Genomic DNA, 24,230 nt, shown 5'->3' with positions numbered 1-24,230 from the left:
GAGATGAGCGTAGGCTTACGATTGACGGTGCAGCGTTGTCTAGATCGAGACTACAGGAAATTCGGAAGGATAGGTAGAGTACATAGTGCAATTGCATTGAACGGGGGTTTAAAAACAGGAGGGATAAAAAAAACTAGGGGAAAACAACAAGGGAAAGAGCGTTGGAGGCGGTGCAACATCTGTTCAAGATTTGCCTGGCCAGATCTGTCGTCAGAAACAATGCCAAGACCACCTTCCTCCGTGGTGGGGTGGTGGTGACATCACACGCCAACTGGAGTGACGGATTGTGCTCAGCTGCCCCCGCACGACTCCCTGAAGCGCTGCTGCTATCACCACGAGTCGTGCGGCCCTGCTATTTAACACCAGCAGACCCCCTGCCCAGTTACCACTCGTGTCCCGCGTCTGTTTCCCCTACCTACACACTATTGTACCTCTCCTCAATAACAGTACAAGAAACCAAACCACCTCCATCAGGCTCCCGCAATGGACTTCATCAAGAGCCTTAGCGGCGACGACAGCAAGGAGGCCCAGCAGAAGCCGCACGCCGAGCAGTCGACCAAGCCTGTGGAGCAACAAGGCAATGGCCTCATGGACAAGCTCAGTAGCCTTGCGGGTGGCCAGAAAGAGTCTCAGCCACAAAAGGACGAGAGCTCGGGTGGCTTCATGGATAAGGTCAACTCCATAGCCGGTGGAGGCAAGAAGAGCGAGAAGAACGAGGATGCGCTCGACAAGGGTTTGTGCTTCCTTTTCTTTATCCAGTCATCTCGCCACCCTTAGTCCAACGAACCGGGACCGCCTGCGTGCTCGATCGCTTCTACACCACGATGGCAAACGCTAATATCCGCCCCTGTTTCCCGAGCAGGCGTAGACTGGGTTCAGGAGCATGTCCTCGGACAAGGCCCGCAAAACAACGAGGGCGCCTTCGAGCAGGCCAAAGACGAGCAGATCTCGGATTACATCCGCAAGCAATACAAGAACACCACCGGATCCGACTTCCCGGTCCAGGACAAATAGGCGGCCCCTGGGGACGTGGGTGCGCCATGTGGGAGGGGACTGGAGAATGAAGACCACGGCTGCAGAATGAATGAACGAATTATGTGTCCTATACTTATAGTCGGACGTGCAAAATATCATTTTAATCGCACCATCACCAGCTGCCAAGAGCAATCAATTACTACAACTGATCGACAGAACGACAGATTTGCAATCGCCAAGGACGGCTTTGCAGATCGCGTCGGCTGGAGCTGCCTCTTGCCTGCGACGAACCCTTGAGCCACACCTGACAGTGGATGTGACGCCATGGGTCCTGCAAACATGGAGTGGAGTGCATCCCCGCTGAAAGTCCACTGCTACCCCACTACAGAGTTGCTTAATCCCGTTTAGCAACGCATCCGCGTTTCCGAGATGGTCGGTGACATTGCGCCCTCCCAAGACCCCATCGTGCAAAGCCCAGAGACTCAAATCCAGTACGATGATTCGGCAACGCGCAGTCGCTTCTCTTCCCATCCTGCCTCGAGCCCAAACACGTGGCGGACAGGCAAATCCGCGACGAAGACCTTCGCACAGAAGCGCTCGCATTGGCCCAATCATTAGATCCCGGCGGGGGCCGCAGCTATTTTGAAACGCGACACAGGACGGCGAGAACCAGATGCGGCGAGTGGTGCGGGTCCAGCGGGGCCAGCGGACCGGGAAGGCTGGCGTCGCCCTTGAAACACCCCTGGCGGCGGGTCTTGAGCATCTCGCCCAAAAGGAGCCGCATCGCCCGCCGAGAGAAGCGTCCCTTGACTACCTTCCATTCTTTCCCTGTTTCTCATCACATCACCACTCTTTCCCTTTTCTCGGCAGGCCGGTACAATTCACCCTTTACATTCTGGACTTTGATCAGTCCGAAATTTCCACCACAGCACCCATCGTCCTTCTTTCTGCGTGTCGACCATATTCACATCCAACATGATGGAACCCACAAGGCATAAGGACTACGCCAACGTCGGGCACCACGACGATCACGACGAGTCGAGCACCGAGGTGGAGGAGTCGCTTATGGGCGACGAGAAGTCATACCAGAAAGACGTCATGTTCCAGAGGAGACCAAAATCCCTGCGGGAAAAGCTGCTGGCGCCCTTCAGGTCCGGCAGGTGGTTGATCGACACGGCTCTGCTGCTCGTCATCATCGGCCTGCTGGTCAAGGAGCAGTACAAGGAGCGGAGGTTGAACCCGTGGCAGATCGGCGGTGACATGACCGGTGTTGCCCCTGAGATCCCCATGAAGATCACCACCTTCAAGATGGACCAGTCCTACGCCCCCAACGACACGTCCAAGTTCTTCACCCCAGAGGTTATGGATAAGTGGAGCGAACTCATGCCGAGTACGTGTTTATCCCGTAGCAAGGTTTGGCAACAATCTCAGTTAGACAGCTAACCCTCCTCCTTCTGATCAATAGTTGGCATGGGCTTCCAGTGGGTCAACGACACGGACAAGTACCACGACCTGCCCACCCCCATCATCTGGCCCGAGAAGACCGTCTTCACCACCTCGGTCACTCACCAGCTGCACTGCCTGGTATGTGGGACCATTCCAATTCCCGGACGTCACGTTGTACTTGTACTGACAAATGCTGCTCTGTCCACTAGTTCACGCTCACGCACATCTACTCTGCGTACCACTCTGGTCACGAGCTGCCGAAGGACAGCCACTGGCACGCGCTACACTGTTGGTTTTCTCTCCTCCATCACTAATCATCCTACTTCTTTGATGCTAATACTGTGCCCGCATACAGGTTTCGACTACATGCGCCAGGCCATCATGTGCTCGGCAGACATGGCTCTTGAGGGTCTCGAGACCACCTTCCCTGACCACAACGGTGGCTCCGATGGTTGGGATTCCAAGCATGGTTAGTAGCGAAACCGCCATTCCCATAATTCTCTGGCACAGTCATATTGACATCACCATCTCGTGTTCCTTCAGTTTGTAAGGACTGGAGCCAGGTCACGTCGTACCTGGAACGCGTGCGGGCGTATGATGATCGCCAGATCTATTAGAATGTCCACTCTCCTCTATAGCTACACTAATTCTGATGTGGTCGCGGCAGCTGAGCTGGCCGTGTCACCAATATTTCCATGTTCCACCATGTCCCAAAAAAATGGCCATCCTTCATTTTGACAACATCGATTGAACAATCCCCCTCTGTGCTGAACTGAGCACAATGAACAACTTTATCTAGCCGCCTCTTAAACTAGAATTACCCAGTCATCCATGTCCGCCCTGCCAGTTGGCAGCGGTGCCTTGTTGTCAGCGTCTAGTGCGCCATCGCCACCAAAGAGCAGCCGTGACTTGCCGGGCGGCGGCAGCGCCCTGGCCAGCGCCACGACCAGCAACGTCACCAGGCGCTCGCCGAACCCATTGAACGCGGGGCACCGATGCTTGGGCAGTCCGAATGGGAAGTATGCGCTCATCTGCATTGGCGTCAGCTCGCCGAAGCGCTCCGGCCGGAACTGCAGCCCGTTGGCGCCCCATATGTCGGGGTCCCGGTGGCATCGCTCCACGTCGGCCGACACCCGTCCGGCGCCGATGGGGTCGTCCTCGGGAACGGCCGTGGCGCGGTAGATGCGCTTGGTGGAGGGGTACAGACGGAGGCCCTCCTGAAGTTCGAACGATGAGGGTTAGTTGCGTCCGAGCATATGATGGGGGGACATGCGAAATACTTTGGCCAGCCTCAGCGCCCTCTTCTCGGTCTTGGACGTGCCCAGACAGTCGGGGACTGCGGCCGTCATCTGGGTTATGTTCTCGTGGTCAGGCGACCGGTGGTAGGCGTGGACGTATGTCAACAAGACAACGCGCCAGAGGGTCCTGTGAAGACGATGACGAACAGGTCTATTAACGAGATTGCCGCACGAATCGAACATGGGAGGAAGAGTGGGTTCGTGATACTCACTCGTATGCTGGAAGAATGACACTAAGCGCCTCCTCCGCGGTCGCGGGCCGCGTCTCCTCCGTCACTTGGGTGGTGGGCAGCCCCGCGCGCTCCAATAGTTCCCGCAAGTGCGTCGAGTCGGGCCGGGCCTCCGGGTTCTTGGACTCGACCCACAGCCGGTTGATGTCCGCCGTGACGACCTTGACGTCGTCGTCGCTCAGCTTTGAGGTCGTGGCGTGGCCGAATAGGGCATCTAAAGCGCCGCGGAAGCAGACTTGCTGCACCAGCTGAGCGATCGGGATGGGGAGCGGAGAGTCGCTACCCTCGAGGCTTCCCCGCAGCGGTGACCTGTGGTGCGCGACCATCTCCCTGACGTTGGTGACGCAGGAGGAGTATAGCACCGGCCAATCGACATTGCTGGTCAAGCGGCGGGCGTCGAGGACGAAGCGGTGGTGGTGTTCGGGGTCGTATGTGGTGAGGGAGTTGTGGATCCCAAAGGCCCTCACCAGGCGCTTGTTGTCGTTGGACCGGAGGGCGAGCCGGTCCTTCGGCTCGAGCGAGCCGCCGAAGTGAGAGAAGTTCACAACGGCGCGAGAGCGCTGGACGAAGGCCATGACTTCGCAATGCCGCCGGGACTCCTCGAGGTAGGCGCTGTGGATACAGTAGTACAGCATGGCCAGGGCCACAGCGTAACCGCAGCCGCTGACGACCGTGAAGAGAACGCTGCCAGATATGACGACGGCTGCGCAGAGCAGCACCTCGCGATCCATGGCTGTGGTGGCTTCCTGGGGGTCAAAGGCTCAGGGGTTTGTCTTGCTAGTACTAGGTGGGCGGCTAGGACAGTGTTGAGGGAGAGTGTCTCAAGGAGGAGGGTGGGATACTGCGGGTGTCTGAGCATCTAGAAGATCGAGGGAGATGTTTTCCAGCCTGTGCCATCCTCTCTAGCTTTATATGGACACCTTCAATACCGTCTCGTCGGTGGACTGTCCCGTATTTCGTGATCTAGACAAAGAAAATGGCCAGCACAGCAAAGAGGCCCGCGGCCAAGTTGGTGCCTAACTGTCCGTTTGGAATCGGCGTCAAACAAGAGGCACAGGCGCTGCCGGCTTCCGTCCTATTGAATTAGATACCGTTTTCCAAGCCTGTAAAGAGGCGTTTGCTTGCACACTTTGGTCGCCATTGTGGCCGGTGAGGCCCTGCTCGGCCCTCCGCCACGTCAAGGCATGAGGCAGCCATAGACGGCGGTCGACCACGGAAAGGGAACAAAGGGCCTCGCGGAAAAGAAATTGGAAGGCCTTCGCAGACTGGACAGGTTTGGTAGGAAGTAAGCCCGTGAGATTCCAGGAATTCCTGTGCGAAAAAAGACGCCCTGTGTGCCTGTTGTGGTGGGCCTTCCACATACGGAGTACGCAAAAATTCTGCAAGTATACCCGAGCCGGTGACATTTCAGGAAAGAAGTTGATGGAAATGGAAGGAAGGTCGACAGACCGAGAAGCAGGGAGAAGTAGAGCAAGTAAAATGGAAGAAAGAAAAGCAGAAAAAGAAAATACGAAAAGGAAGGAGAAAGGCTTGAAAGATCTCGAAGAGCGAAACGAACTTGGCGTCAATGTTTGTTGGTCCCCCCTCTCTCCCCACTCTAGTCCCCAAGCCTTCCCCGAGGCAGCAACAAGCACTAACAGCACAGCCAGCCACTGAAGGACCAGTGCTGTTAGCACAACAACGACCACGGGTTCAATGGGCGTTATCAGTGATGATACGGATGGATGAGGCCCAGCCAATTTTATAGGCGCTACGAGCCGCACCCGGCGCAACCGATGCTAACCGCACCGGGGCGCTTCGCGGTGGCTCCAGCTGATTCAGGGGTAAAAATACGCGCGCTGTGGCCGGCTCCCGACATCCACCAGAGCCAGCACCCACCACAGCGCGAGTCACGCCCCATTTCAGCACCGTCTCGGCGCTAGAGTCGCCCCGTACGCCCCCCGAGGGCCACTACCGCACCACTGTTGTTGCCGACGGATGCTCGGTAAGCATCTACCCAGAGCAGCACCGGTGCGGAGCATCCGTGCCGGGTGCCCGTGTAGATCCTCCGTGCCAGGGCCTGGAACAGTGTGTCGGCCCTTCGTGATTAGCCTCGTCTGTGGCAATTTTCGCCTCTTGGTGGAGATTTTATCCGACTTTATTGGAGTCAATTGATAACTATCTCTCCCCCACCCCATCTCAGCTGGCCATACCCTCAGCCGCCACGGAGAATTCTTCCGAACTCTCCCAGGCCAGCATTTTGCGGGATTGGGATTCCCTGCAGGCACTGCGCGCGAGGGCGGTCTGCCCTCTCCTCGAATACCACCGCCGAAGCACCGATAGCCGCTTGCCACTGGGCGACTAGCTGCCCGCCGACGGGCAGCGCCTGCCCGAGTGCCTCCCGCGTAAAGGGGGACACAAGGGTTGGGCGATAGCTCCGGACCGTCTTTCCTTGTCGATAGGCGTAGATGGGGAGGTCTACGCAGACGGCCTGGGCGAAAGAGGCCTCTCCGTTGGCTGGCCATCTCCCGGCCACTTTCCCGTACATATGTGCCAAACTGAGAGTCGCGCCTTCAACGCTCCGATGACCCTTTGGTGGCTTGGGGTACTTTGACACCAGGTATTTGAGGTAATTCTCCTCGCCTGTGTCGCCTGTCTCATAGTCCTTGATGTCGAGATCTATAGCACGGGGAAGTCGGGACATGTACAATGCCACTTTGCGTGTAAACTCTGCTGGGGAAGTGATTGGGCGCCCCAGCCGGTCCTGGATTCCAGAGTGGACCGCATCGGTCCAGTGGGCTGTCTTCGTGGGCCATAAAGCTCTGAACCTTCCTAGGTCTAGAACCTCGGGCGCGAACCCGAAGGTTTGTACGCGTATGTTGGCGATCCCTTTTCGAATCAGAGGGTGGGCCGAGATACTGGCGAGTCTATCGAGTGAATTGTTGGTGGGTAGAACGGTGACGGTGTTGAGCAATAGCTCGGCTGCGATTTCGCTGAACTTTTTACAGACGAGGCGCGTGTCCTTAATATCTTTGACGTTCGTGAGGATGATGAGGAGGATCTCGTCCGGCAGGCGGAGTATTTGCGACATGTTGCGAAGGATCGGCGTTGATATATAAATCTGCCTTGCGACCGAATAACATAGGTTAGCCCGATTTGAACGTAGGGGGACGTGGCAGGTGTACTTACGTCGGTCAAGGACGTGAGATCCGGAATGTAACTTGGTGCGGGTTATGGTAGTCACCAAGGCGATTCGCAACAAATATTTTGTCGTTCCAACGGATGGACGCGCGGAAGGAAACTTAGGATCTTGGGCAGGCAGTACCAATGACTTAGCAGAGGTGTGCAGGGAGTTGCGGCGTTCTGAGATAGGTGATTCCCATCTCGGTGGGTAGGTAGGTTTAGTTTGTTGCTGGAAGCTCTGTGCGTGACATTTGAATTTATAGCTAGAGAAAAGTCTGCTGTGTGGATTTGCAGGGTGTTTTCATTGGTTGTCGAGGCATGTGTGGCGGGCCGCAGTGGAAGCTGGAGGCAAAGAAAACGGTTATGGACACAGAAGTTTAGTAATTGTCCATTAGTCCGGCCTTTGAGTCGAATGTGTGCTCCACAAAGGCTTACGCCTTATAGAACCTAATGGATGGGCGGTCGCTGGGGTCAATTTATGGGACGAGGCGGGGGAAGCTGCATGCATGCAGTGCTGCCGGAAAAGCTTTATACAAGGACGGTGGGCAGCGAAAGCTGAGTCTTTCACCATGGACACAAATGACTACCTGAGCCATATCTAATGACTCGAATTAAAGCGAAGTTTGCCATATGAGTTGCAACCATGATGCTCGGGTCTGTGATTGTGCCGTGGGCTTCTCTGGGATCCGTGAAAACGCGGTGCTAAACACAAACTTCTCCGAGAGACAGCGGTGGAAAGGCATTGTCTGGACAACGTAGAGTTTTCAGGCAAGGGAGCCACACTAGGCAGTGTTTTGAAGCGGGAAAGCTGAGCTCACAAGGGCTGAGGCTGGGCCGAGCTTTGTTGTGTTACATCGTATTGGAGGTAGTTCATCATGTGTGACAATTCTTTCTTCCACCGCCCTAACAAACTGTACACCGCAGTCACTGAGGTAAGTGTCATGTTTGTAGAAGAAGTTAGTAAGTGGAGAGTGATTACGCTAACTCCAATCTAACTCTTAGGCGGCCTGGGCAAACATAGAGCCACGGAAATGACAAAGACCCGGCTTCGAGAGCTGGGTGAGGCTTGGCATGGCCCCTTGTGGTGTCCAGAAGTGGAGATGGTGCTCCACACCGAACATGGGCGGTGAGGAACGGGACCATGACACCGACGACTTCCAAGCTAAACCACGGAGGTAATAAACAGCGCAAAAATACACATCTACCCCTGTCTTGTAGCTAGTATCCCGCTAGCTATCGGAATGATGGGTTTTCAGGCCAACTTTGTGGCCGCCGCAGGGCTCCTAGTAGTATTCTCGTTCATGGCCGCCGCTTCTGCGAGCCCCTCCCATCCCCGTGATGTCGTACCCAACGTCGTCACCGCCCAGGGCACCATCACGGGGACACGCGATGCGAACGGCAACTCGGTCTTCCTCGGCATCCCGTTCGCCGCCACCACCGGGGGCGACAACAGATGGCGCGCCCCCCAACCGGTGGTTCCGTCGGCGGCGCCCTTCAACGCGACCGCCTACGGACCGACATGTCCGCAGGGCCCGTCGCCGTCTAGCGGGCAATGGTCGCGGCAGGACGAGGACTGCTTGAACCTGAACATTTGGGCGCCGGTGCGGCAGGAACAGGACGGGAAAGCCCCCGTGTTCGTGTACATGTACGGTGGCGCCATGGTCACTGGTTCCAACAGCAACCCGCAGATTCAGGGGCTTAACTTCGCGAAGAAGGGTGTCGTTTACGTGAACTTCAACACGCGCGAGAGCATTTTTGCCTCACCCCATTCCTCCGAGCTGGGGGCCGCAAGCCCTGACGAGTCGCAAAACTTCAGCATCTTGGATGTAGACAAGGCTCTGGAGTGGGTGCGAGAGAATATTGCCGGTATGTTAGGGAGCGTAACGAGTGTCGCGCGCTTGATGCTAACCCGCGAGCAGCTTTTGGCGGCGACCCCGACCACATCGTCCTCGGTGGCCACTCGTCCGGCTCCGTCCAGGTCGACCACTACCTCTGGAACCACCCAGACACCTTTTTAAAGGGCGCGGTGCAAATGTCCGCCAATGCCATGTCCGGCCCCGCGTACGCCCCCGTCAACCAAGCCCTGGACCTGATGGCCGCAGACCTCGGCTGCCCCACGGCGGCGGCGGGCGGCCAGATCGACTGCCTGCGCAAGCTGAACGTTGACGCCTTCAAGACGGAGCGGTTTAACAGCTTCCTCAACACCGCCTTCACGCCCACCATCGACGACATGACGCGCCACTCGGACTACGCGGCGCGGTTCGCGGCCGGCGGGTACGCGTCGCACGTGCCGCTGCTGACGGGTGTTTCGGACGGCGAGGGCACCATCTTCTCGCTCGTCTACGGCGCCGAGAACGGCAACTTCAGCAGCTGGGTCCGCTCCTTCAACGCCGACGTCGCCCACCTGGACCCGGCCGCGCTCGAGGCCGCGTACCCGGCGGCCGCCTTCGCGTCGGGCCCGCTCCGCGCCGGCGCCCAGTACGGCGACGCGCGCTTCTACTGCCCCGTCGACTACCTCGCCGACCTGCGGTCCGGGGCCCAGCCGACGTGGGCGTACCGCTTCTTCGGCAGGTACGACAACGTCGTCGGCCCGCCCGGCACGGCGCCCACGCACGGGACCGAGGTGCCCTTCTTCCACGGCGGCAACGAGTGCTTCGCCAGTCTCCAGGGCGTCACGGCCGAGCAGCAGGCCCTGGCCGATTCCATCCATGACAAGTTCGTTGCCTGGATCAAAGACCCGGCGGCCGGCCCGGGCTGGGACAGGGTGCGGCCCCGGTCGGGGCCGCTCGCCAAGCTCGGCCTGCCCGGTGATGAGCTTGCGATTGCTCTGGACGAGACGGGGAAGTTTAACGACAGGTGCCAGAGGGTTTACAACCCCAATTTCCTCGCTTACCCGCTTGTGCAAGCCATCTAAGGCTGTCAAAATGGACCACGCGTTCCGAAGTAAGAGTCTACACCTCATCGATGGATAGGAAAGAGGATAGAAAACATCTAGGGGACGATTGGGTGATAGATAGGGTAGCCAATTGTGGCGGCGAGGCGCGGTGTAGACTTTCATTCGGGCGTCGAGTCGACCTCACTGTGGATCGGCGGTCGAGTTTCGCTTCCGATCTAGTACCTAAGCCTCACAGGGGAAATTACGAAAAGAGAAGAAGATTTGACATTTTACAGCCTTCTAAGGCGGCCGTGCAAAACGTACAGGACCCCTTAAGGCCGTGATAGTAAGCCTCGCCATCTATATATGGCACCCTCCCGGGAGGATTGGGACCCACCTTGCGATGGGCCCGCCCTAACCCTGTTACCTAAAATTGAGACGCGCTAACTGCGTGGTGAAGGCAGCAGGAAGAACGTCTAAAAAAACAAAAAAAACAGCCGAACGCCAACACAATGTAATGGAATGCCCGGATAGTGCTCATCGGCATCGAGCCGGGGGAGGTACAAGACGTAAATATAAGGTAACCCCGAAGGGCACCGTGCGGGCGATGGGATAACCCCGCCCTTCACGTGACCGAGGTCCGTGCATTGCACTCAATGGTGCTAAGATGACCGACTCTGTCAGGGACGAATCCCAGTCGAGCCTGCCTCCAGGCGATACCTAGACGCCAATGGTGGCACGGACAATGTCCGGCCAGGCATCGACCAGGACCGTCATCAGGTAGAGGCTGACGACCAGCCACAAGGGGCCGTACGTCAGGACGGTGTCGACGGCGGACGAGCCCTGCCCGCCCAAGGAGCGGTTCAGGTGGGCGGCGAGCAGGAAGGTCGCGCAAAGGAACGCCTTCCGCCGCCCCAATACGGAGGGTTTGAGCAGCGCCTCGACGAGCGCGAGAGTGAAGGCGACCGCCCAGCAGGAGTAGGCAGTGATCCACCACTTGGCCTCGGGGTCCTGGCCCTTGGTCCGCAGCACGGCGACGGTCACGGCCGAGGTCCCCGCCACCGCGCCGACGCAGACGTCCAGGACGAAGACGGTTTGCGCCCTCGTCCAGGCGGCAGCGGCGGGGGGGATGGCGAGAAGCAGTGCTGCCGCCACCATCAGCGACAGTTGCCTCGGGTTCCGAGGCAGAAGCTGAACCAGCCCTATGACTAGATAGCACAGGTTGGCGTTGTTGGGAGTCGTTTCCCAATGCCAAGCCAAGATTTGGTTCGTGCCAACGTCACCATGGCCGGCGTGGCGTGGGCGGTTGCTGTGTAGGTGAGCCCCGGAAAGATGCAACGCTGTCGTGCGTGTAGTTTCGAGGTTGCTTTTGTGCTGCAGCCAATCAGACCTCACCCAGGGTAAGTCGATCGCCAACTGATCGAAGCAGTTGGTGGCGGATCCTCGACTACCGGCGTGAGAGCTCCGGGCGCGATTCTGTGATTGGAATCTCTGTCTGCGCTTGTGTTGTCCCCCAAGAAGGAGATCGACCCCAAGGCTCCTAATCCTTGAAGGTATCCAGGCGCTCCAATCAGGGTTGTTGGTAGCATGATACTCCGACCAGGTGCTTATGAGATTGTCGATGCAGATATACCACCACGCCGTTTGCGCCACCAGCATCCATCTCAAGTCCCCCCCACTGGCGACAGCCACGACATACAACAGGGCCGCCGTCACGTTGACGAGAAGCTGGAGCTGCAGAAACTTCTGGACTGCCGTGTTAACTGCCCTGCCCCATGCGAGAGCTGCGATGACAGAGCTGAAGCTGTCGTCCATGAGGACAATCTGCGCCGCTTCCCTGGCGACTGCAGTTCCCGTCGCGCCCATCGAGAACCCCACGCCGGCCGCAACAAGCGCCGGCACGTCGTCGGCATTTCCAGTGGCGGTGACAGTCGAGCCGAGACTTTTGAGCTTCTCCACAAGCAGGCGCTTGTCCTCGGGCGACGATTGCGCGATCGCACGAAGGCGCGGGGCCACGACTGTCATTTCGGCGGCGCTGAGGTTGCGGAAGACAGGGCTTTCCACAAGTTCCATTGCACCGTTGGGTTCAAGCCCACATTCTCTAGCAAGCTCCCGCGCCGTGAGCAACCGATCTCCACCCGGCGCTTGCCCTTGGGCTGTGGCCATCGCCGGCGGGTGGTCGTCCGGCGGAGACTCGGCGGCCGACAAATCCGCAGCGTTCGCGCCTAGGGATGAAGTGTCTTTGGGTGTGACATTGCCAGAGCTGGGGGTTCCATCGAGGTTGGTTGTTGCTGCTGCCATGCCAGGCGAACCCCCGCCAGGGGGCACAAGGAGATGAGCTGTTCGGTCGTCTTTTGGCCAGTCGGTCCACCCTCTATCCAAGGCCATCTTGGCTACTCATTATCAGCCGCCGGTGTTGCTACAGCGAGAACTTCTCGCCGAGGAAGGATTATGAGGATGGAGCCAAGTATAGGGGCTCTCTTACCCGGAAACTCGCCAAATGCCATCAGCTTCGAGTTGGGTGTGCTCGGGGCCTCCTCAAACGAGACGCTGCCGCCCATGTTGAGCTCGTCGAGACTCTGACCGGCTTTGCGGTCGGTTTGTAGGCCCTCTTCCAAGACCTTGAGACCGCCAAGCTCGTAGAATGCAGATAGGCTTTTCGGGTTGAACATCTTGCTGAGTTGGCCAGGGCTGAAGGCGAAGGGGCTGTCGGCAACCAAAAAGGACTCCTCCTTGCCCAGGTCCGGCTTGAGGGCGCCGAGGTCGTTCATGATCTTCTTCCCCGCTATCCCGCGCGACCAGTGCCCTGTCGATTCGGATGATGGATCGAGGCCCACGACGCCGACGCAGGGCGACACGATCGCCGTCTCAGCCCCGTAGACCACCAAAAGGAAGGGAGTTGGAGTGCCGTATGCTTTGGAACCGATGGCAGAGTGTAGGGCTGCGTGGTGGTTTGTCGATTGCACACAAGGCACCACACGAGGGGGATTAGGATAATGGCCGCGGCGTGGTCTCGAAATTGACGGTGACGAAAACCAAAGCAGAATCCCATAAAAGCCGGGCAACGCCCCCAGGTGGCGGTGCAGTCGAAACGATTACAGCTAACACGGGCAATTGACCCCTCCATCGACTTTCCGAGGAGGCCTCCCATCCCCGCCCAGTTTCTACACTTCCGCGTCAGCCGCACTCGCCCCCCTGCAACTCCTCATACGCCCGACCTTGCCGCCACCTTTTCGATGGCGAGGACTATTCCCCCAGGACAAACCTCTCCATGTCTTCTGGTAGGCAGGACCATCACATCGCGACAGCAGACGAAGCGTCGCGAAGCCGAACGACCTGGGGCTTCAACGATATCAAGGGGAGGAATGGGTTTCGATACGATGGAATGGCGGCGCCACCCGCCGCGCAAAATCATCGCCTATATCGACACCCCCATCTGCGACGAAACGGTGCCCGGGGACTATCCCGAATTAATCTTCCTGCCCATGGCCTCGCCAGCGATGCCGCGCACGTGTCCCGTCGTTTTTGTGCCGGTTATTGTTGCAGATGACCACGTTCTGGCAATCTCGCAAGAGTGTTCACCTGGGACACAAGAGAACGAGTCAATGCTTCACCAACCAAGGCCAGAGGCGAGGCCGAGGTACGAAGAAGGAACTCCAGCTTGAAGTTCGGGCTGACACTAACATGTCTTCGTTTGTAGAATCGACTCATGCCGCCACATGCCGACCCAAGACGAGCTCGGTTGCGAAAGGCAGCAAGGCAAGAACGGCGAAGTGCCGTGCCCACGAAGTGAGCAGTATCAGTATCCGATAGCGCAACACCCCGGCCTTGGCCGTTGGGTAACAGCCGGAGACTGCCCATCCTCCGTCCGCCGAGAAATGGCACCGAGCGACGCCCGGGAAGCCAAGCATCAAGACGTGGAGAGATTCGCGTTCAGAGACAAGCCAGGTCAAGACACTGGAACCAGTCCATTTTGGGCGGGAACATCCTGGGACTCGAGGCGTGCTTGGCCAACAACCGTCTCCCAACGCCCGCCGAAGCCTCTCAGAATTGGCTTGATGTCAGTCTCAATCGCTGGGGCGGTCCTGATGACCCAATGGCGCTTGGAATATACGTCGAAATGGCCGGATAACCTGCAATCCCACTTCACACAACCCGTGAGTTTATTGCTCGTCCCATCTGCAACCGTAGGGGCTTGCCCACTTACACTCCCAATAGGAACTCCTCTCTCACCCCGGCGTTCTGGTCCTGGGTATCTCGCTCCACTCCACCGCCCTCACGCTCTTCTACCACCTGAACGGCGGCAACAAACGTCAAGACGCTTTCCTCATACCCCTTACGTGCGCGGCCGCAATTTTGGGGTCTCTTCTGGGCCTGGAATTGTCCACCATACTACTTCGGGTCACCCCTTGGGCGAACATCATTGCACTATATGCGAGCACATACAGGAAACAGGCGTCGGTGGGGCCGATTGACCGGATGGATTGATAGGTAGGGTCTACAAGAGCTGCCTTCATGTCGAGTTCGCTTGTATTTTGTCCTTTTCCTTTATGCGGTCCCTTTGTAACCGGCGGTCTTCGCTGCATCCCTGAGGCCGGGGTTTTTTTTTTTTTTGTCTACTGGACAATTTTGATGCAAGAACTTTCATGGAATTCCTCATCTACGGCTTTTCGGATCTGAGATTGCAGAGGAGTGTGCGGTTCGACGCGTCCGGTATTATTTGGCTGATGGTCGTGGCATGTGTGATGGAGTGACGTAATTAGGTCTGGTTAGCAGTGGGTAGCAGACTGGTCGACAGCGCGATCAATGGAATTGACTGGAGCACGTCGAGCGTTGTCTTGGTTCGCGCAGGGCTTGTTGGGTCTGCGCAGCCATCTACGTCATTGACTCCAGCCAATACCAGCTACGCGGGACGCTGGGCAGTAAAGCGCCCTCTGTCGAACAAAACTCACAAGAACGGACTTGCATGTCCACCTCAGCGACCATTTGCTCTCCAACTTCTCGTGCAATACACCCAGTTTATTCTCCTTTTGGGATTTGAGGTGCCTGACCCTATTCCCTTCCTGGCGTCTTCTATTTTACGGTAGAGTTGTTCTGCGCATCACAGGGTTCAGTGGCGGACGCAGCCTCGGGGACGGACCGCTGCATGCCAGGGTCACATCCGCCGCATACCATGTCGTCTGAGGATTCCCAACAGAACGGTCCAAACCCTGTGTCGGGAGACAAGGGCCCCGGCACCGGCCTCCTGGACCTGCTCCCCATCCCCGCCGACACCCAGCCGGTGACGGACCCAGAACGTACAGAGACCTCCAACTCGCTCCACCAAGATACCACTCTTTCTCACGCCCTGGCCACAGATGACCACCAGGAAAAAGGCCTGCTCCAAAAGGACCACCAGCAGACCGAGGTTGCCGATCTGGGATGGAACGAGAAGAAGCAGAACATCGCCGAGCCCCTGATGGGAGGCATGTCGAACGAGGAGCTCTGGATACTCGTTCGGCGCTTCAACAAGGTGAGCATGGGAACTACCTAAAAGCGGAATAAGAGCAAAGCGGGCCAATATCTAACCTACCATGTCCTCACAGCAAATGTACCACGTCAAAGCGGTGCCGTACGCGGTCCCAGGAAACTTGGACCTGAATGTGGCCGACGAGGAAGAGTTTTCGCCTGACAAGCTGCGCGCCAATCTCGAACGGCTCTACACTACCGTCATCGTCGGGGTGTTGGCTGCCGTCAAGCATGTCGCCCGCCTTCGATCTTGGCGTGAAACTAGGCGAACTACGAGCTTCTGCGCCGTGAGTAGCCAACCCGTTAAAGAATACAAAGCTCGTGTCTCTGCTGACGCTCCTCGGATCCCAAGGCCTACTTTTTTGCCTGGGCATTCGACTTCCTCGTCCCTCTGTTGACGACAACCGTTCTTGTTCTGGTCGTTTACGAGCCATCCCGAGCCATCCTCTTTCCTCCTGCCCCCATGGCCCTGGTCAGCACCCGGTCTGGCGGGGTGCAGAAACCCAAGTCCGGGATTTTGGGCAGTCACGACAGTGCCACTGGTGCCCCGGAGAACCACAAAGGCGAGGCCGTAGAGCAGGAGGCTAGCAACTTCGTCAACGGAATCGCGTCAGTGGCTCTGAGCAGCGCTGTGGGAAAGCACCCGCAAGACGAGCCTGCGTCCGAGGAAGGCAACCTCGTGGACGACGCCGGCCCAGATCCCACGGCCGTTGCAGTTGGCGCTGCGGATGCCAAGGAAAAGGCGTCTGGCAATAAACCGCATGGGGACAAGGACAAGACCAAGGTGCCCATGGAAACGGCCATGTGGACAAAGATGCGGCCCATCATGCATGGCATCGCTGATGTCGCCGACACTTGGGAACGGTTTGCCAAGTAAACAGACTCGCCCCTTGATTTGACTACCTTGTGCCGTTGAATCCGCTAACACGGTGACGTATTGCAGCGCGCTATCACCGACACCTCCGTTCCCTCAAGAGACCTACCGGCTCCGAATCGCGACGCTGGTCCTCCCCCTCGTAGTGACGTCGCTCGTGGTGTCGTCCTACGCCTTCACCAAGGCCGTCATGGCAGGCGTCGGCTTCACCTTCTTCGGCGACCCCATCATCACGCGCGGCCTCGACTGGCTGAACCGCAAGGTCCCCAACTGGCAGCAGCTGATCGAGGTGCGCAACACGGCGCTCAAGGGCGTGCCGACCAACGCGCAGCTCACCCTCACGCTGCTGCGCATCGGCGAGGCCAACCGCGCGCCTATCCCGCCGCCGCCGCGCGTGTCGGAGGCGCCCCCGGACGAGCCGGCCGCCGTGACGGACTCGCAGCTGCGCGCCACGGGCGCCGAGCCGCCCCTCAACGCGACCGACGCCGAGCTCGACGCGGCCATGCGCCACGACCCGCACACCAAGCACGAGACGGGCGGGGCCGACATCGACGCGGCGCGGGACCCCAAGCACGGCAAAAAGAGCAGCCGCATCCTCGGCTTCTTCAAGGGCACCTCCAAGGGCGGCGTCAAGACGGCCATCGGGACCGACACGGTGCGCGCAAAGGTGCTGGGGTCCCGGCACGCAAAGGAGCGCCTGGGCGTCGTGCCGCCCAAGAGGGCCGAGGCCGACGTGACGTCGGGCCCCGTCGAGTTCAAGGCGCGCCACGGCGGCAGGAAGGGGCACGTCTACCTCGGCACCGCGGCCACGCCCGCCGTCGTGGCCTTCAGCACCGAGACGCACAACAGCCTAGCCACCGAGGTGACGGGCGGCGGTGGCGTCAAGGGAAACCACGAGGAGCAGCAGCAGCAGGGCGGCGACGACAAGGGCATGGTCCACGCCATGTGGAGCGTGGCCGTCTCCGACATCGTGGAGCTCAAGAAGTTTGGCGGGTACGGGTGGAAGGCCAAGCTCCTCGTCGGCTGGTCGCTGGAGCGCAAGGTCGAGGACGGGCTCGAGATCAAGACGACGGACGGCAAGAGCTACCGCATCACGGCGTGCCCGCTGAGGGACGAGCTGTTCAACCGCTTGATTTCCATGGGTGGACAGAAGTGGGAGGCTTGGTGATTATGATTCGGGCGTCGTGAACGGCGCTTGATTGGGGTTTTGGGATGGCGTTGATCCATAAATGATGCATGTTCTGATACCGGAATCTGATATCTTTTTTTTTCTTTTTTTCTATTCGTCGGTTTTGGTAGTAACGTCTGTGCCGTACCCTCGATACATACCTCCGGCTCGGCATTTCATGCTGTCTTCGGGGAAGTGTGCTGTGTACTGGATGGGTCTGGAATTGACGCGCGTTGTGGCTTCCATCGCTAAAGGGACGGACGGACATTAGCGATGTGGGGTGGCGGTTCGCAGGGTCTCAGCGACCGCTATGACATGGGCAGCGGTTGATGTGGCTCCAGCGCGCTTTGCCAGGCAAACCGTTGAGCACAAGCCACATCGTGCTCGTTTCACTGGTCCGCAGCCACGGGCCCAAGGCCCCCCGGACAAGTCGCGTTCGCTCTACGAACCTCCGCCGTCAACTCCGCCATCAACTCCGGTCCGTAGCAACACTGCTGCCATCGCAGCGCCGGCACCACGGACTTTGGAAAGGCGGTGGGAACCGCGTGCGGCTCCTTCGCCGTCACCAACATCGACGACATTTTCGTCTTGGTGGCCTTCTTTGCCGAGGCGTCCAACAGCAATTCCATCACTCTGCTCATGATCACCGTTGGACAGTATGTTGGATTCACCGTCATCATCATCATTAGCATGATCGGCTTCGGCGCCTCCCTGTTAACCCCTCCGAGCCCATCGGATACCTCGGCCTCCTTCCTATTTTGCTCGGCATCTGGGGCCTGCTCGAGTTTCTCCCAGGCGAGGAGGAATCGGAGCATTCCGCCACTGTGGTGGACTCCACTGCTGCTGCTACGTCTTTGCCGTCGGGCTCAAGACCATACTCAAAGTCTCCATTGTCACCGTGACCAACGGTGGGGACAACATCGGGACCTACGTACCGTTGTTTGCACAAGCCAAAGGCGCAGAAATAGCGGTATATGTCGTCACTTACTACATCCTGCTCGGGGTGTGGTGCCTCGCCGCATTCCTGTTCATGAAGCAGAAGCACGTCCTGCGCGCGGCTCAGAAATATGCTAGCATAGTGGTACCTTTTCTCTACATGGGCCTCGGCGTCTTCATCATCATCAAGTCGGAGTGCTACCCGTGGTCCATCGAGCGCATCGACGATGCAAACCCCTCGCACCCGGGGAAAACCATCACGGCGGTCACGTCGACGTTTTTCATCTTGGCAAGCACCGGCGCAATGCTATGGTACAAGCTGCGAAAGAATGCGGCTCGGCCTCCCCCCCGTGGCTGGGGGTTCGGATCCAGGGTCCTTGGAGATGGCCCCTGCTGCGTCCCCCGAGCAGAGGCAGGCTCAAAACAAGGAACGAGAAGCTTTGAGCTCGTCAGAGACTGGCAGGGTCTATCAAGGTGCAGAAAGTGGATATCACAGCAGTCAAAGTTGACTAATCACGGCTCAGGCAAAGCAGTAAACGCAACGGGTGCGGCCGGCACTGGAGCAGGCGAGACGGATGTTCCCGGCGCAGCCCGGCAAAGGGTGGTAGAAGCGCCCTCAAACGGCGTGCAAAAAACGGAGCCTTCCACCAGTGGTGGTGGGCAATAGCCCGGGTCCTCCGCATGTCAGCAGGGCCCCGCAAGTCCAGCGCCATGTATTATAGTTTTCATGTGGTATTATATGCCTGCCAGTGATTTACACGGGCCATAATTGATCCTTTAATTTCGTCTTGCCCATGATGGGGCCTTGTCACCTTTCAATCTGCCTCGTCGCGATGACGACCTCGGAGACGGGTGCGCAGACCCTGGAGACTGCCCCTCGCGACTGTTGTAACTCGATTTAGATGGAAAGTACGGAGTGAGACGACAGCAGGCCGGCTACCGCCCAACTCAGCGTGTACATGGAATTAAAGTTGGTGTGTACCACAGAGTGCCAGCACCACGGCGAAAGAGGAAAGGAACAAAAAAAAGTCGATCCCCGAGGCATGTGCTACCAGCATTGTACATATGTGCCGGCATGCGCACGTGTCCCGGGGGTTATACGCAGCATCCTACTTTGGGAGCGGTGTGTCGACGTCGACTGGCGGCGGCGACGGCACGGGGTCTTCTTCCGGCTCCTTGCTGGCCCGCTCGGCCTTTTGTTTGCGCGCCCGGTATAGCATGTTCCCGAAGCTCAAGAGGCCGAGGGTGGCGAGGGTGGCGACGATGATGCCGGCCTTGATGGCGCCGCTGATGACGCCCATGTTTTTGCAGTCCCGAGTGGGTTGGTTGGGCGGTTGCGGGTTGTGAACGTTTGTTCCCGAGGGGATGCTAGCCTGGTGGCAGAACAGGTGTGGGAGTCTATTGTTGCTGTTGTCATGGGCGATCGCGCTATCGTTGCGGCTCTGGTTCGTGATCCGTTCAAGATAGGCCATATAATAGCATCGCGTCGCTGTCGGTGAGCAGGATTCAAAAGGCTCAGGTGCTGTGACGCTGATTGTCGGCCACGATAATCACCTCCTGGTAACACACTTGGAGGCCTGTCTTGGCTATTCGGGCGCTAGAGCTCAGCTTTTGGTTTGCCCATTCTACAACCGTGATGATAGGACAGTTTGGCGAGAGTGCTAGCCCCAAAGAGGAATGGTACATTGGTCTACTTTTACAGCTCATATGGCAGCCGGGCAGCTTCTCCTCATTATTCTATGGACAGTTATTATCAGAGAAAATCACGCCCGCCATTCCACATCCTCCAGGGCCCCATTGTCGCTATCGACCCGTACTTCATCACATCTGGGTCGGTGGTCTGCGGGGGTATGGGACAGAGGTCGCCGCGACCGGGTTGTCCTTGGCCGTGTCTGGATGCACATGCAGTCCTGCCAAGGCGCCGTCTGCTCCGTGTTTGGAAGCCTCGATGGCGGCCAGCAAATCGAGGGGCTCTTGGGAACCTGGACGCGTCTCGACCACCGCTGCAGCTGGCCTTCTCGTCGGGGCGGCTCCGTCGACGGCGGTGAGGGCCAATTCGGGGCTGTGCTGTTGCTCCTTGCGACCAAGAACCCCTGCGAGCCATCCGCGCGGCTTCTGGGCCCCGTCGGCAAACGTTCCCTGAGCCGCCGCGTTCGCGTCTCCCGTCTCCTGCCGTTTGGTGTCCGCCTTCTTCGTCCTGGACCGCCTGAATACGACGAGGAGCGGCCATGCCAGAGGCTCGAGGGCGCGACTGGTACTCGTCACCCACGCGTCCGGGATGTAGCGGATGACAACACCGACTGGTATCACCAGAATTCCCAGCATGACTGACCAGCCCCACTGCTGACCAGTCAATGGCACTGTGCCGAACGTGTTTCCGCCCGTGAAGACGATCAAAATCTGCCCAAAGACCGAGAGGGCCTGCACTCCGAGGAACCAGATATCCTCGAGCAGCCCCTCAAAAACGTCGAGGCCGTTGTCAACACGGCGGCAGCTATAGTAATGTTAGCTGGGCCAGCGAGATGAGATCGGAAAAAAAGGGACTTACTTGAGCTGGTTGAAAACCTGCATAAACATATAAGCGTTGAATACTACGGTCTGCACCTGGGCCCTGTCTGCGTCTGGCCAGAAGTGAGACGAGCCCGCGTAGTGCAACGCGAAGACCACGGCTAGCTGATATATGGATTGGCCCAAGATCATCTTCCACATGGCGGTGCTGGTGAGAGGCGAGTTGCGAGGTTCCGGTCCTCTCCGCATGAGGTACGCAGGAGGGTAGTCCATGGAGAACGAAACAGCCGTCAAGATATCCATGACCAGGTTGAGCCAAAGAAGCTGCACCACCTGGAAGACAGACGCGTTGACACCACTGACCAGCGTGGAGACGATGGTGATGACTGCCGCGGTCAAGTTGAGAGTGAATTGGAACTGTTTTGGATCAGCACAAGCTGGTAGCTTTGGGCCAGGAGGGCACTTACCTGGCAGTACTTTTGCACCGACTGTATGATGCGTCGCCCCCAGGCCAGAGCCTTAACGATGGACGCAAAATTATCATCCAAAACAACGATTGAGCTGGCCTGTTTGGCAACCTCTGTCCCAGAGCTGCCCATTGAGAAGCCGATATCGGCTTCTTTGAGTGCTAGCGCATCGTTAGTGCCGTCTCCTGCTACGGCAACCGTTTCCCCGAGCCGCTTGAGTGCTGTAACCAACATGGCTTTGTCGTTGGCATTCGACCTCGCCAGCACTTGCAGCCTTGGGAGGACGGCGTTGGCCTGCTCGGGCGTTAAGCGCCGAAACGTAGGGCCGTCCATGGCGATACCACCTGCTCTGTAGATGCCGCATTTCATGGCAATGGCTTCGGCAATTGCAAGGTTATCGCCCGTGAGTAAGCGGACGGAGATACCGGCGCGCCGGCATTGGCGGACGGAAGTGATGGCCTCGGGACGCAACGGGTCGTGGAGAGCGAACATGGCGACAAAAGTAAGCTGATGCCGGGATAGCACGTCGAAACTGGCAGCAGTATCCGTAGGGTCCTCGGCAGCCCCTAGCGCTGCAATGGGCGGCCACGAATCCAAGTCGCGGTAGGCCACGGCGACGGGGCGAAGAAGGTTGCGAGCGTGCGAATGTGTGGTTGACTCGAACATCTCTCTCTTGCTCTCGTCGACATCGGCAACCACGAGTTCCCCGCGCGGGTTAAAGTTTTTCTTGGTGTTCTCGAGAGTAGTAGCGCAATCACCAAGAACAACCTCGGCAGCTCCTTTGACGAGCATTAGGTGTTTGTCGCCATGCTTGATGATCGTAGCCATGTACTTCCTGTCTGCATCGAACGGGAAGCGATCAACAACCTGGACGTTGGCTCTTTCCTCGGCCAAAGGCCCCATAGCCAGATGTTCCCTCGCAAACTTGAGCAGGGCGACCTCTGTGCTGCCTCCCACGAACGTGCCGTCTTGTTCGAAGGCGGTCGAGTTCGCGGCAATGCTAAGTTTGAGTAACCATTTGACGTCACTTGCGAGGTCTCCAGCAAGCCTGGACGCCGTCTGGGAGTTTCCGAAGCTACTCATGGCGGTGTTATCGGTGTCGCGGCTGGCACAAGAACGGTCGTCTTCTGGCCCGAATTCTTCCTCGCAGCCTATGAGACCAGACGCAACGGTCATCTCGTTGCGAGTCAGAGTGCCTGTCTTGTCGAGGCAGACCGTTGTGGCACTGCCCATGACCTCGCACGACTGTAGCAGCCTGGCAAGGATGTTATCTTTGAGCATGCGGGTGCTTGCGGATGCCAGCGCAACAGCAACCGCGAGAGAAAGCCCTTCCGGGACGGCTATGACGACGACAGCAATGGCTAGCATGAAGACATTCAGAAACATTTCGCCCTTTTCGCGTGGGCTGGCTGAGGCGGAGCGGGTTGATATGTTAACTAGGAATCGGGTGAAAAGACTGACGAAGTAGAGGAGCCCAATAACAGAACCAAGGACGACGATAGATCCGGCTAGGCGAGCAAGTTTCTGTTGCAGCAGCGTGGTTTCCACCTCGTTTCGGAGTGACATGGCCGTTCTTCCCGAGGACGAATTGACGCCGACGGCCGTAACGACGTAAGTGCCGATCCCTTGAGAAACTGTAGCGCCGCTGTACATGAAGGGATTGGCAAAGGCGCTCGAGCCGTCGCCATAGAACTCGTCCGCCGGGACTTTTGATGCCAATTCGGCCTCGCCAGACAAGTGCGACTCGTCACAGAACAGCCTGGAAGCCTCGACGAGCACCCCATCCGCGGCAAGAACGTTGCCGGGTTCGACGCGCAGAATGTCTCCAACCACGACGTCAAATATCGACACACGACAGCATGTTCCAGATCGGATGGCTGTGACCTGGCGATCTTGGCACTTCTGACTGAGTTTCCGAAACTTGTAGTTCTTCTGGTAGTCGTTGGCAGCCGTGGCGATGACGGTGGCGAGGATGGCCCCGATTATTGTAGCACTTTGCATCCAGCCAACCTTTGCAACGGCGCTGCCTCCCGAAACGGTAACCTGCGACACACCGAGAGCGAGAGAGACAACCGCGGATGCGGCCAGCAGGAACATCAGTTTGTTGTTGAGGGAGCGCCACATCAAGGCCACGAAGGAGGTCGTCTTCGGCTCGGGAAGGCGGTTCTCGCCGAAAACACGCCGTCGGTCTGAAAAGGGGGCCGAAGGGGGGCCTTGCGGGAAGGGCGCTGGCGACGACGGTCGGGGAAGGGGCACCGATCCGTCGTACAGATCCCCTGTGACGGAGGCGGCCCGTCGTGGAGCGATGACGTCGTCTAACTCGGTCTCATCCGCGCTGAGGCCCGTCGAGGGGTCGGTTCTCAGCCCCTCGCAAAGCCCCTGAAGGCCACCAATCGAGTGCAGGTCGGGCGGGTTTCTCTGGTCGAGGAGCCGGAATAGCTGGTCGGGGGAGAGGTGGAACTTGGTGTTGACGGCGACAGTCGGACCGGCCCCAGACAGCCTCGAGCCGGCATCATGGCTGGATGCATCGTGCGGCGCAGCGGTGGGGTGCTCCGCCGCGCGCAACGGCGATGCTCGTCTAGTCTCTGGCCCATTCCCCATTGAAGCGGTGGTGGCGGATTGCCGAGTGCACCTATTTCGCGGGCGTCATGGTGTTGCAGGGTGGCCGCGAGGGTCTTGTATCAATCTGCACTCCGAGGAAATATGACGACGCGGGCGTGGGCAAGGGGGGGCTGAGTGCCGTGTGCAACAGGTTAAAGTTCCAGGCCGCTCACATGAGGCTC

At 58.4% G+C, this 24,230-nt stretch overlaps 10 protein-coding genes across 10 annotated transcripts; 6 read left to right on the top strand and 4 right to left on the bottom strand.

Annotated features, from left to right (window-relative positions):
• The first annotated feature begins 318 nt into the window (after positions 1-318).
• Positions 319-1,162, top strand: GGTG_02202 (hypothetical protein). The gene is made up of 2 exons (XM_009219973.1): positions 319-733; positions 863-1,162. Exons 1-2 carry the CDS (start codon positions 484-486, stop codon positions 1,012-1,014), a joined length of 402 nt encoding a protein of 133 aa, XP_009218237.1. The 5' UTR covers positions 319-483; the 3' UTR covers positions 1,015-1,162.
• Positions 1,163-1,721: 559 nt separating this feature from the next.
• On the top strand, positions 1,722-3,292 carry GGTG_02201 (hypothetical protein). The gene is made up of 5 exons (XM_009219972.1): positions 1,722-2,365; positions 2,441-2,559; positions 2,631-2,709; positions 2,777-2,890; positions 2,965-3,292. Exons 1-5 carry the CDS (start codon positions 1,951-1,953, stop codon positions 3,036-3,038), a joined length of 801 nt encoding a protein of 266 aa, XP_009218236.1. The 5' UTR covers positions 1,722-1,950; the 3' UTR covers positions 3,039-3,292.
• On the bottom strand, positions 3,228-4,680 carry GGTG_02200 (hypothetical protein; the record flags this gene model as incomplete). The annotated part of the gene is made up of 3 exons (XM_009219971.1): positions 3,228-3,638; positions 3,702-3,846; positions 3,932-4,680. 3 exons carry the CDS (start codon positions 4,678-4,680, stop codon positions 3,228-3,230), a joined length of 1,305 nt encoding a protein of 434 aa, XP_009218235.1.
• A 1,399-nt stretch (positions 4,681-6,079) lies between these two features.
• On the bottom strand, positions 6,080-7,318 carry GGTG_02199 (hypothetical protein). Its single transcript, XM_009219970.1, has 2 exons — positions 7,118-7,318; positions 6,080-7,049 (listed from the first exon to the last, which is right to left on the bottom strand). The coding sequence occupies exon 2, from the start codon at positions 7,017-7,019 to the stop codon at positions 6,144-6,146; it is 876 nt and encodes a 291-aa protein (XP_009218234.1). The 5' UTR covers positions 7,020-7,049; positions 7,118-7,318; the 3' UTR covers positions 6,080-6,143.
• Positions 7,319-8,243: 925 nt separating this feature from the next.
• Positions 8,244-10,295, top strand: GGTG_02198 (hypothetical protein). The gene is made up of 2 exons (XM_009219969.1): positions 8,244-8,977; positions 9,031-10,295. The coding sequence occupies exons 1-2, from the start codon at positions 8,353-8,355 to the stop codon at positions 10,023-10,025; spliced, it is 1,620 nt and encodes a 539-aa protein (XP_009218233.1). The 5' UTR covers positions 8,244-8,352; the 3' UTR covers positions 10,026-10,295.
• GGTG_02197 (hypothetical protein) lies at positions 10,116-13,057 on the bottom strand. Its single transcript, XM_009219968.1, has 2 exons — positions 12,472-13,057; positions 10,116-12,379 (listed from the first exon to the last, which is right to left on the bottom strand). The coding sequence occupies exons 1-2, from the start codon at positions 12,755-12,757 to the stop codon at positions 10,707-10,709; spliced, it is 1,959 nt and encodes a 652-aa protein (XP_009218232.1). The 5' UTR covers positions 12,758-13,057; the 3' UTR covers positions 10,116-10,706.
• Positions 13,058-13,197: 140 nt separating this feature from the next.
• GGTG_02196 (hypothetical protein) lies at positions 13,198-14,971 on the top strand. Its single transcript, XM_009219967.1, has 3 exons — positions 13,198-13,626; positions 13,687-14,143; positions 14,205-14,971. Exons 1-3 carry the CDS (start codon positions 13,223-13,225, stop codon positions 14,472-14,474), a joined length of 1,131 nt encoding a protein of 376 aa, XP_009218231.1. The 5' UTR covers positions 13,198-13,222; the 3' UTR covers positions 14,475-14,971.
• A 176-nt stretch (positions 14,972-15,147) lies between these two features.
• On the top strand, positions 15,148-17,866 carry GGTG_02195 (hypothetical protein; the record flags this gene model as incomplete). Its single annotated transcript, XM_009219966.1, has 5 exons — positions 15,148-15,498; positions 15,572-15,781; positions 15,847-16,367; positions 16,438-17,532; positions 17,791-17,866. Exons 1-5 carry the CDS (start codon positions 15,160-15,162, stop codon positions 17,864-17,866), a joined length of 2,241 nt encoding a protein of 746 aa, XP_009218230.1. The 5' UTR covers positions 15,148-15,159.
• Positions 17,867-18,078: 212 nt separating this feature from the next.
• Positions 18,079-19,338, top strand: GGTG_02194 (hypothetical protein). The gene has a single exon (XM_009219965.1). It carries the CDS (start codon positions 18,567-18,569, stop codon positions 19,137-19,139), a length of 573 nt encoding a protein of 190 aa, XP_009218229.1. The 5' UTR covers positions 18,079-18,566; the 3' UTR covers positions 19,140-19,338.
• A 709-nt stretch (positions 19,339-20,047) lies between these two features.
• GGTG_02193 (hypothetical protein) lies at positions 20,048-24,166 on the bottom strand. The gene is made up of 3 exons (XM_009219964.1): positions 21,448-24,166; positions 21,021-21,397; positions 20,048-20,966 (listed from the first exon to the last, which is right to left on the bottom strand). The coding sequence occupies exons 1-3, from the start codon at positions 24,046-24,048 to the stop codon at positions 20,294-20,296; spliced, it is 3,651 nt and encodes a 1,216-aa protein (XP_009218228.1). The 5' UTR covers positions 24,049-24,166; the 3' UTR covers positions 20,048-20,293.
• Positions 24,167-24,230: the final 64 nt, after the last annotated feature.

Source organism: Gaeumannomyces tritici, assembly GCF_000145635.1.
Source record: "Gaeumannomyces tritici R3-111a-1 unplaced genomic scaffold supercont2.1, whole genome shotgun sequence".
NCBI classification, from domain to species: Eukaryota; Fungi; Ascomycota; class Sordariomycetes; order Magnaporthales; family Magnaporthaceae; genus Gaeumannomyces; species Gaeumannomyces tritici.
This window is presented reverse-complemented; position numbering and strand designations above follow the sequence as displayed.